The sequence below is a fragment of the Macaca nemestrina genome, chromosome 9 (assembly GCF_043159975.1).
Source record: "Macaca nemestrina isolate mMacNem1 chromosome 9, mMacNem.hap1, whole genome shotgun sequence".
NCBI lineage: Eukaryota > Metazoa > Chordata > Mammalia > Primates > Cercopithecidae > Macaca > Macaca nemestrina.
In genome coordinates, this window is record NC_092133.1 from 108,416,818 (window position 1) to 108,429,189 (window position 12,372).

Genomic DNA, 12,372 nt, shown 5'->3' on the forward strand with positions numbered 1-12,372 from the left:
GATTGCCCCACTGCATTCCAGCCTGGGCAACAGAGCAAAACTCCATCTCAAAAATAAATAAATAAATAAATAATAATTTACTTTGATTTGGGATAATTTTTACTTAAAACAACTTTTATTTAAGTGATCATCCTGCGAAATACTGGAATCCAGGTAAGATTTCAATAAAACAAAGGTGTCAGAGGTACTGCTAAGGCCAGAAGTGTCAAAATAAACGTCCAAGGAGCAAATCCCAGGTGAACCTGGGAGCTGCCATGGACACACCGCCGTCTGGTGGCCAACAGGCATCACTGCAGAGCGTATTCTCCCAATGCTAAGAAGTCCTAGTATTCTAAGAGAACAGCCTGATAATCCTGCCCAAAATGATATACAGACACCATGCTTCTAGATGGAGGCAGACACTATGAGCAAAGTCAAGAGAAAGCTGCTTTTGAACAAGGCAGCATTTTCCCAGGGCTCCCTGGAAAACAGAACAACCTTTCTCCAAGCTTGAGTTTCTGGTTAAGCTTTGGGGAAACAGATTTTAGAGCTGTTGTATCGAACAATGAATTTTTTTCTAAAGATTTTGAAAATAATTTTTTCTAAAGATTTCTAAAATAGAAATAATTTCCAAAACTTGAATTTCCAAACTACAGCAGCACATCTTTTACAGGGACACTGGCAGCTTGCTATGTGATAAATTATCAGAAAACTAATGTGATGCCAAGAATGGGCCTGATGGATTTACTATCCACATTTAGATAACTATGAAGAAACAGTTTTGGTGTAAAACATTGTAAGAAATACATTCAAGTTGATCAACAAAAAGCACATTTCAGAATATTCAAAATAGATCAACACTGTATAAAAACCCAATTTGGTGCAATTCAGCAACTTGAAAACAGAACTCTAAAATGATGTAAAAAGCATCTAATATGCTGCCTATTTTTCTAGAAACTAGGGTCACTTCCCAGAAGAACAAGAAGCAGAGTCTTGAGGAGGTATCTGCACAGCCACACTTACAGCCTCCATTCCTACTAGCCCAATGTGGAAGCAACCCAAGTGTACATGGGACAAACAAAACGGGACACACACCCTCAGGGCAATACTACACAGCGCTGAAAAGAAAGGAAATTCAGACACACGCTACAACATGGAGGAACCTTGAGGACATTACGGCCAGTGAAATATGCCGGACACAGAAGGACACAGACTGTATGATCCCACTTATGTGAGGTCCCGAAAGTAGTCAAGTTCATAGAGACAAAAAGTAGGACAGTGATTACCAGGAGCTGGAGGAAGGAGGAAAGGCAAGTTAGTGTTTAACGGGGGAGAGTTTCACTTTGCGAAAATTAAGGGTTTTAGAGATGGATGGTGGTTAATGGTTGCACAACAATGTGAATGTACTTAACGCTACAAAAATGTACACTTAAAAATGGCTACAATCGTAAATTTTGTGCTACATACATTTTACCACAATTTAAAAACAAAACCCCAGACACCAGGAATCTACAGAGGAACTGAAGTTCTTTCTCTGTGGCCTCCTGTGCCATGCAATGCTTGGACAAGTCACTTGATTTCTCCTTATTTGGATTTGTCTACACATGAAAATGACACTTACAGGAACACTGCAAAACAAAAACAAGAAACAGACAAACCCTGAGGTGTAATTTTTTTTTCTTTTCTTTTTTTTTTTTTTTTTTACAGGCTTTTTGCCTACAGAACTCTGCACGGTGAAATTTCATCATCCCTTCCCCATCCACAGCGGTTGCCACTTCTTGCTCTAAGCTGGCCTGTGATGTTGTGACCACTGATTATTGGTGAGAGTGGGAGAAACGCGGGCCCTTGGCCCCATCTTCCCACATGAGGTCTGCCTAGAGATAACATCTGACTGGTGCTGGTGACTATCCACATGGCCTAGTGCCCTGACTGTTCTGCCTGCAAATCTCAGTGACACTCATCGTACAGTGTTCTTCAGCCTGCGCCCACAGACACACAGCTACACAGTCAGCTGCCTTCCAAGCCAGAACCCCTCTGTCCAAAGGTACATGGGGGGACTCCAAGTCAAGTTCTCACTGTTGGATAATTCTTGAGCAGGAGATTAGCCTATGGTCAAAAATACCAGGAAAGTCACTTTAGGAAGCTGGGACACAGGAGGCCACGAAGAGGGGTACCAAAGGGTACCTAGAAGAACAAGCACTAACAAAAACCCCATTTGAAAAGCTTTCCGTCTGAAACCTGTGAGCCCTCTCCCTGCTCAGGAGCTCCAAGGGAAAGCTCGGGTTGTTTGCCTCCGCCAGGAAACTGAGACAGATTAACACACTGCTAAATGGCAAAAAGTTTAAAACAGCACGTACAATATGAGCCCAGTTTTGTAAAAATAAAATCTATGTAAACACTGGGAAGTTCTATATAATAAAAATGTTAGCAATATTCTGAGTGATGGGATTACAGAGAAGTATGGCAGGGCAGCCCTTGCTAGGACGGAGCCAACCCCAGGAGATCTGAGACTTCTCCTGCCCAAACGCCTCCCACCCTGCCTCAGGCCCAAGCCACTGACTCTTTTCCCACTTGGGAGGTAGAACAAGAGGATTCTAGCATCCTGGGGACTTCCATAGCGTGCCAAGAATGACAAGCTTCTGGCACGCACCTCCCCCATTCTGGGACACCCAAATGGGATTTGCGGAAGGAACCCATTGCTCATCCAAGGCGTTGCAGGTAGGGAGTGCAGCTCGGATGGCTGTCCAGGCCCCTGTTCTACAGGCTGTGTCATCTCAGCTCTATTCCTGAAGCTATGCTGGGAAAACTGACCGGCAGTGCCTCTGCTCATCTTTATCTTGGTGCAGGGCCCCCAGCTTCCAGTGAGCCTCGTGCTGCCTCCTCTTCCCATAAAGGGCTACCGAGGAGTCATAATCTTCCCTCAGCCATTCAGCCAAGTGATGCCCAATTCCACCAATTCCTGGGAGCTCATATGGTTTGACTGGGAAAGATTGAATGAAGCATTCATTTCTAAAAATTCTCATAGTGAATCTATTTACTGTGTGGGTGCCACAAAATAACTTGGAGCCTCTAGCTCCACCAGCATCTATGTCCACAGATATCCCCAGCAGCTCCTAGAATACGGATTTAATTCCTTCTTTTAATAAAGTTTACAGGGTGTATTAGTTTGCAAGAGCTGCTGTAACGAAAATGCTAGGAGGCTTAAACAACAGGAATTTTTTTCCCACAGTTTGTGGCTGTAAGTCCAAGCTGTTGGCAGACTGGTATCTCCTGAGGCCACTCTCCATAGCTTGCTGGTGGCCATCTGAGTCTCACACGCTCATCCCTCTGTCTGTTGCCTGTGTCCTGATCTCTTCTTCTTATAGGACACCTGTCATATTAAGTTAGGACCCACCCAAATGAACCAATGTTAATTTAATTAGGTTTTTAAAGACCTTATCTCCAGACATGGTTACATCTTAAACTAGGGGTTGGGAGGGCTTTGCATGTGAATTTGAGGGGGCCAAAGTTCAGCCCCGCAACACTGCCGTCATGCCCTTCAGAATTCATGTCCACCTTATGTGCAGAACACACTCACCTCATCCTAACGGCCCCAAAGTCCTAATCATTCCCGCTCCATCTCTAAATCCCAAATCCTATCCAAATATCATTTGAATCAGGTATGGGTGAAGCTTGAGGTATGATTCATCCTAAGGCAAAATTCCTCTCCAGCTGTGACCCAGTGACCTGCTTCCAAAATACAATGGCGGCACAGGCACACAACAGACATAGGACAGGCATCCCCTTTACTTCCAAAAGAAAGAAAAAAACTCAGAAAGCAAGCAGTCACGGTGTCCAGCAAGCCTGAAATCTAGCAGGGCAAGCTCCAGGGATCAAAGACTTGAGAGCAGTTCTCTCTGCTGATGCGCCATCACCGTCCCCCAGGAAGCCAGCCCTGCCTTGGCCTAACCCCCTGGAGCCAAGGAGGAAACAGCCTCACTCCAGGCTGTGCCTGCTGGGCCCACAGTGGCAGTGGTACCATCTCAGGATCATTCATCCCTTTCCCTGGAGGATATCACACGTCATGCCAGACAGTTCTGCTGGCCTGTGGAATGCCAGAGTACGACAGCCTTGCTTCACCTGTCCTGTCTCTGGGCCCTTGGGTGCAAGCCGGCAGCGCTTCTGCTGAGATGGTCGACTGGATTCATGCTTCACATCTGTAATCTCTTCAGCAAATGCTGTCCCACCACACCTTGTGTTGCCTCCAGAGCACACTTTCCCATTTTTTTGGCCATATGGATAAACTGAGATTAGAAGATTTGAGATTTCTAAATCTTCGGCTAGAAGATTTGGTTCCTTGTTACTGAATAATCCCTCCTTCTGTTTATCTCTCTCCTCTCACACTACACTACAAGCAGCAAGAGGAACCAGGCTGTGCCTTCCACACTGTGCATGGAAATCTCCTTGGCTAAAACATCCACATTCATTTCTTAAACATTCTACTTTCCACAAAACACTAGAACACTATTTGGTCAGGTCTTTGCCACTTTCTAACAAGGATCACCTTTCCTCCAGCTCCCAGGAACACGCTCCTCACTTCTTTCTGAGACCTCACCATAAGCACCCTGGACATTCATATTGCCAACAACATTCTATTCATGATGACATGTGAATGCATCCAAAATGGTACAGGCATTCTTTATAGCTGTCCTGTTTTCTGAGTCCTCACCAGAAGCACTTTTATTTCCCACATTTCTACCAACAATCCCTTCAAGGCAGTCTTTGGTTTTTCTAATATGCACCTCAAAACTCCTCCTGCCTCTATTCCTTACCGACTTTCAAAGCCACTTCCACATTTTTAGGTATTTTCTACAGCAGCACCTCACTTCCCAGTACCATAATCTGTATTAGTCAGCTAGGGCGGCAGACTAACACAGGTAACAAAGTCTTACAGACTGGGTGGCTTCAACAACACAAATTTATTTTCTCACAATTCTATAGGCTACTAGTCCAAGATCAAGGTGTCAGTGGGGTTGGTTTCTTCCAAGACCTCTCTCCTTGGCTTGCAGATGCTACCCTCTCTGTGTCCTCACATGGCCGTCCCTCTGTGTTGTCTGTGTCCTAATCTCTTCTTATGAGGACATCAGACATACTGGATTAGGGCCCACCCTAACAACCCCATTTTAATTTAATTTCCTCTTTAAAAAATGTATCTCCAAATACGGTCACATTCTGAGGGTCTGGGGGTTAGGACTTCACACATCTATTTTAGAGGAGACAATTCAGCCCATATCATGAATAACATCTGTTACAGGACTCAGTGGGACTCTGGACTTCAAGCTGGGATATGCATTCAATTTACGGTACAGAAAGTGTCTCTAAGCGTGCTTGAGAACACAGCATTAGGAAAGAGATTTCTAGATCTGTAACTTTCATTTCACTCTCCTAAAACTGAGTTGCTGGAGAACAAATCTGTGTGCGCAGGTTCTCCTTCTGGCTTCTTCTTTCCCAGTCGCTCTTCTCCTGCCCTGGGAGGGAAAGGCAGGCTGCTCACCCGCCCTTACTAAGGTTCACTGTCTCAGGGGGAAAATCGTCTGAGGAGCCCAGGAAAAAGACTATATCCCAACATGTGGTACTGGGAAAGTGAATGACTCTAATGACAGGCTACTTGGATGGTTTCCAATTTTTGCTTTCAACAAACTGAAGTGGGGGTTGGTAGGCTCATTTAAATAGCCTTTACTAATACTTCAGCATAAAATTCAAGAAGTGTTTTAAGACTTGAGTGACACTGCTATAATAAAACTCCTCAAAATTTCACCTACTCATCTGAACATGTGCTCTGAACTCACACCAAAGAGGCAAAAGAAGGGAAAGGGGAATAAAACTGATACTCAGCCTGGTTTCAATAATCATCATACACAAAAATACAAACTAATGAAAGAAAAAACTACTGATCTCATTAAGAGATCTATTTCCCATAAGGTTTTACTTTTTATATTTAAGAATTTATATTGACTTTTAAAAAAAATATAAAACAGAATCTTGCTCTGTCGCTAAGGCTGGAGTGCAGTGGCACGATCTCAGCTCACTGCAACCTCCACTTCCTGGGCTCAAGCGATTCTCATGCCTCAGCCTCCTGAGTAGCTGGGACTACAGGTGAGCGTTACCAGTACCAGCTAATTTTTTGTATTTTTAGTAGAGACGACATTTCACTATGTTGGCCAGGCTGGCTTGCACTCCTAACCCCAAGTGATCCACCCACCTCGGTCTCCCAAAGTGTTGGGATTACAGGTGTGAGCCACCACGCCCAGCCTTAGTATGTCTATATTTTGATCAACTGTGTACTAATGACAACTCGGACCTGAAAGTGTTTTTAATAAATTAGAACATTATCATCCAGAAAACACTACTGCAATTTTGACTTAAATGTATATTTTTGACATGGAGAATTTTGAGGAAGAGGCTAATGTGTGAGGAAACTAGAAAGAATGAGTTCAAGGAGAAAAAGGAACAATGTAAAATTTTCACCTCTAAGAAAATGGGTAATTGTGAGTTTCATATTACTCTGGTATATTCAGTCTCCAATGTATACTTTTAACTTTAAAATCCTACGATATAAAATATATTGCAAATAACATCCTTTACAACGACTAAAACTTGGGATAAACATTTTCAAATATCAACTACAAAGGCCGACGCGGGCAGATCACCTGAAGTCAGGAGTTTGAGACCAGCCTGGCCAACATGGTGAAACCCGTCTGTACTAAAAATACCAAAAATTACTCAGGACTAATGGCAGGTGCCTGTAATCCCAGCTACACAGGAGGCTGAGGAGAATCACTTGACCCGGGAAGCAGAGGTTGCAGTGAGCCGAGATCACTCCATCGGACTCTGACCTGGGCAACAAGAGCGAAAGTCTGTCTTTAAGAAAAAAAAAATGTAGTGGGTATACAAAATTTTTCAAACTTCTTCTAGGGATAAACAGGCCAAAATGTATAAAGACCTCCGCTATTGTGGTCACTGGCTGGCACCTCCAGAAAGAAATGGAGACACAACTGCACCAAGTACCTCTGCATAATCAGGAACTGCAAATGTGTGGTTCAGAGGATCCTTTCGGCTATCACCCCTATCAGAAGAAAGCTCCATGCTCCCTCCAATCTTCTGGCAGGGGGAAAACGTGTCTATCCCTCCCCAAATATCCATATATGTGATTGTTTGATCAGCTTTTCTACGGAGAACATATAGAGTCTTACAGTGTGTTAATCATATAACCAAAGAGTAAACAATATATTGTAGATGGACCACAGTGGCTCTCAAAACAAACAGTAGAATAAAATATGCAAGAATCTGAACACGCAAGGACTCAGTCTGGCTGGGTTACAACTTTGCCTACTCTGGGCCTTCAGTCTTCAGAGCTCTGCAAGGAAAACAGAGGAGCACAGGGTGCCTGAGCTGCATCTCCCCATGATCTGTTCTCCAGCCTGGCAGAGGGCATTGGAAAAAGGTGGCACTCCAGAGTTTCTTCAGGAGAACTATTTATGGTCAGACCTTTTAGAAACATCAGGTCTTCCTGAATGCCTCCTTCCTCTGCCCAGCTACAGGCATGCGGGGCACTGATCAAATGCTGCATGAGTCACTAAGGTTCAGCCAGTGGCTCAGATGGTGATGGGGTAGCCTGGGCACCAATAGCTTTCAAAAAAGACAAAAAGCAGGCTAAAAAATGATCAATTTTCTTTGGACAAAATACGGAACAGAATTTTAACATCAATCCTACTATTCTACTAACCACAGTGCTGATTCTTTCAAAATCTTAATGAGTAAAGCAGCAGTTTCATTCAGTAAACTATTACTATTTTGCAATTGAAAAAAACATCCAACCTTATTATAATGTGTAATTGTTTAAGCTATTGACTGCCTATCAAAAGAACAGATATTAAGGCTATCATTATCAAAACAATTCTTGATATTAATTTCAGCTGAATGAACACTGGCCAACTGTTTTAACTTCTCTGTGTAGAAAAAGAGTTGACTTACAAAAAATAGTTTTTTTTTTTAAATTAAGTATTAGATAAATGAAACAACTGTAGCTCCAATTGCTTAGAAGAGAAGAAACATAAATTTTGACTGACTTACTAGTCAAGTGACCTGGGCATCTTACTTAATTCTCAGTGCCATGTTTTCATCTGTAAAATGGAAACAATAGTACCACCTCATGTATAAATGTGAGATGTGAATTAACACAGAAAAGTCATTTCTTTTGAGCGAGGAAGTGCTCAATATAGGATAGCTGCTGCTGCTCTTGTTACTGTGATTATAAATTCCTGGTAATTGGTTTTTACTGACTTGAATTTAAACCTTCAATGAATACAACCTAAGTACCTAGAATTCCAAATTACCTGTTACTTTACCCTCCTATCTTTTTATTTAAGGAGAGTAGGAAAAAGTAAAAATGAATGTTTCATGCCCTTAATTAAAACATCTTCGTAACTGGGGACCAGTACACATCATTTTCATTTGGCCACTGTATAATGGTCACTGGGATTGAGAAAGGTGAGCCTTTGCTCATCAGCTGGGGGTAAACCTCCCCACTTGGTTCTTTTGTTGGGGCATTACTGACTCTCTCTAGGCCTCAGTATCCAGATCTGTGACATGGACATCAGTACACATGTCACAGGGGTGCCGAGAGGATTCAACTGACATGTGCATGAACTGAGTAATGTGTACCTCCTGACAAACAGTTTATAAACTTCCTCAAAATTTTAAATCAACTAAGGGGATTTTCTATTGATCCTAAGTTTCCACGAAAATTCAGTTTGCTGGCATTTTAGTGAATTAAACCTGGTGGGTTAAGGATAAGAGTACAAAAAGCATCTCCTCCACACCTCTAATGTTCTTCACTGACCATTTTTCTCTGTTCTCTTTTGTTTTCATGCTTCTGTGGCATCTATAATTTGTGTTTGTCTCTCACTTCCTTTTACAAATACAGCTAGGATACAAATCATAATATTTAAGACCGAGTCTAATTTCATCAGGTATTCTGGCTTTAAGTGGACACACCTAGTCATGGGGGGGGGGGGGGGCTCTGTGCTCTCACAGAACCTGGGCACCACCTAAACCAAGTCACTGGTCATGTACCATCTAACAGGAGGGGACAGCCAGGAAGTCATCACGTGACGTGCTGGTCAGTGTCAAATGATACCAAGGAGCTGAGGAAAGATAATCCCTAATAAAGAAAACAGGCCAGAATTTCTTATACCTTGCACCCAAACGTCCACCTCCTTTATGATATGAATGACAACTGTTTTAGTAGCTGCTTTCACCATGAAATATAGTCAAGAATTTTATTTTTCTTACTATATAGTTCTGATTTTAAAAAAAACTTCTTTATGTGTTTCTTACTTTATGTAATAGAGAACTGCAGACACAGGATGAAATTTTATAGGTCTGCAGCAGGAATAGGCTCTGCAACAAATGCCCTAAGAACATAAACAAGCATACTTCAAAGGCCACCACAACAATGGGTGCCCAGGGAGTTGGTAACCGGAGGCAAGGAGGGCCCTAGGCTACTGCGGAATCCAGAACCGCATGCCCACAAGTCTGCAGCCCAGGGATGCCCCTGCAGTGGTAGCTGTCACAGGCACTGGGAAGGTCCTGCATCTGAGGATTACTGGGGGCAGGGATGTGGGTGTAGACTGGGACAGAGCTGGTAACCTCCTCCAGCTTAAAGACGTCTTGAGGAGGTTTGCCAAACAAAATGTATGAGAAAAGTTTTAGCAACAATAATGTCAGAAGTGACTATAAATCATAAGGAACTGTAAGTCAAGTAGTGCTAGCTGATTGTTTTCTACAATTCCTTCTTCCCCAAGGGCTCTGAACTCAGTTCCTGGATTCCTAGTCCATAGAGACCCCACTCCCCAAACAATAGTCTGCAGGTGTCTTACTAATAATCCTCACCTAAATTGAAGACTGGCCCATCTGAGAAACCCTGACACTGCCCAAAGAGTAAGGGGAGTGGACAGCTCTCAGGCCCCACGCCCCCCAAGGCCGATGCCCCTCCATGAGCTGTGTTCATGCTGCAAGTGGGAGCCCCAGGACACAAGGCTGACCTGAGGCAACTGAGCCTGCAAAACATGACAAAGAAGTGGATGTTTTCTCTGTGAAACTAAACAAACATATAAAATATTTTAGCTTTTGTGCTTTTTGGATTGGCTTATTGCCTACAAAGGACTGTATGGGGGCATTACCTCCCTGTGATCAGTCTGCAGTGAGATACGAAGCCCAAATATAAACCATCACAGGCTGCTATCAGTGCTGGACCACACCTTTCTAATTAAAGGAGTGTTTGCCTACAATATAGTTTCCGTAAACCAGTTTCACAAAACCAGGAGGTGTCACCAGTACCTGTTCATGATCCACATAATGAGAAACGCAGGTTTTCATATGTAATATTCCATAGCCATGCCCCCGTGGTACCAGCTCACAATAGACATTCAGTCAAATGCATTCATTCTGCACTATACAGACCATTAAAAAAGGAGGCAGCTTTCTTTCCAAATGGTCTGGCCAAGACTCTGATGGCCACCTGCCCCCGTTCCCCTACTCACATGTCCTCCACCGTGATGTCTTTCAGGATTTGGCAGTAATCCACATTCCATACAGCCTGGTCATCCCACACCTTGGAGGCCAGCAGGATCGCCCCTAAAACAATCCGCTTCCAGTTGGCCGGACAGATATCTATCTCTGCATATGTTAAAAGTCTTTCAAGGTACACCTGGGAAGACAAGACAATGCCAGAGCTAAGTGATTTGTTTTCTCCTAAACACCAGCACACCTCAAGAAATGCTAAAATATTATGTATCATATCCACCTTTAAATGGGAATTTATTACCCAATCATATTTATTCTGAAAAGGCCAAAGGGCTCAATGAGTCTGATGAAACATGGGCTAAAAGTCCCACTCCGTCAGTGGACAGTGTGGGTGCAGCTGGATCTTAAACAGACTCTGTGGAGGAACCAATTCCAGGAAGCACAGGCTAATTTCTCACTCTATCAACTGTGATATCCATACATGTTAATGAATGTTCCAACAGAAAGGATAGACAATACACTGATTTTTTTTTGTTTGTAGGTTTTTAAAAATTAAGCTTTTTGTTTTGAGGTAACTATAGATACACATGCAGTTGTTAAGCCTATCTTTTAATTATTGTGGTAAAATATACACAACATATAATTTACCATTTAACCATTTTCAGTTCAGCGGCATTAGGTACATTCACACCGTTGTGTTGTTTCTGCAGTGTGGTGGTTACCACATTCACCTGACACACTGCTGTGCAACCATCACCACCATCCATCTCCAGAACTTTATAATCTTCCCAAACTGAAACTCTACACCCGTTAAATAATAACTCCCCACTTCCTCCCTCTCTGCAGCTACTGGCAACCACCATTCTCTGTGAATCTGTCTCTATGAATCTGACTATTTTTGGCATTTGATATCGGTAGAATCATAAAATATTTGTCCTTTTCTGTCTGGCTTATTACCACTTCGTGTAATGTCCTCAAGGCTCACCCATGTTGTGGCATGGGTCAGAACTTCCTTCCTTTTTAAGACTGAATAATATTCAACTGTATGCTCATACCCCATCGTGTTTATCCATTCATCTGTCAATGAACATTTGAGCTGTTTCCTCCGTTTGGCTATTGTGAACAATGCAGCTATGAACCCTGGTGTACAAACATCTGTCTGAATCCGTGCTTTTAATTCCTTTGGGTACATACCCAGAGGTGGAATTGCTCGATCATAGGGTAATCCTATGTTCAATTTTTGAGGAGCTGACATATCATTTTCCACAGTATGCACCATTTCACATTTTGGCAATGCACAAGGATTCCAATTTCTCCACATCCTCCCTAACACTGCTTATTTTTCTGTTTTGTTTTGGTAACAGTCGTCCTGATGGGTGTGAAGTCGTGTATCATTGTGATTATGATTTTATATACCTATTTTTAAATCATTAAAATGATTGGAAAATAAAACCAAGTAATATAGGATTTCTAAACTGACAGAATTTAGGTTGAAGACAAACATCAGACATATCTACAAAGTCCAGTAAGTTGGGCCACGAGGTAAGAATGTCTTTTTTAGTTTCCCATAGTAAAACTGTTTATTATTGATAGTATGTCTTAACACTTCTCTGAACTATGAAATTACTACTACAGTTTTTATCAAATGCATTTGCAAAGTGAAAATGTATCAGAAAAAAACAAACAGACATCATCTATGCTTTAAGAACTTGCAGATAAAACCCATTAATGTTATAATTATTCATAGTATATAATGTCCATAAAGTCTTTTTTTTTTTTTTTTTTTTTTTTGAGACGGAGTCTCGCGCTGTCACCCAGGCTGGAGTG

The 12,372-nt window shown here is 42.4% G+C and overlaps 1 protein-coding gene across 7 annotated transcripts in view; it reads right to left on the reverse strand.

Moving 5' to 3' along the window:
• Positions 1–12,372, reverse strand: part of LOC105495960 (cyclin Y) — a 314,134-nt gene that overhangs the window by 7,932 nt on the left and 293,830 nt on the right. For all 7 annotated transcript variants that reach the window (XM_011765885.2, XM_011765882.2, XM_011765886.2 and 4 more), the window contains one exon: positions 10,563–10,729. In XM_011765885.2, coding sequence (XP_011764187.1) covers positions 10,563–10,729 — 167 coding nt within the window. The remainder of the gene's footprint in view (positions 1–10,562; positions 10,730–12,372) is intronic.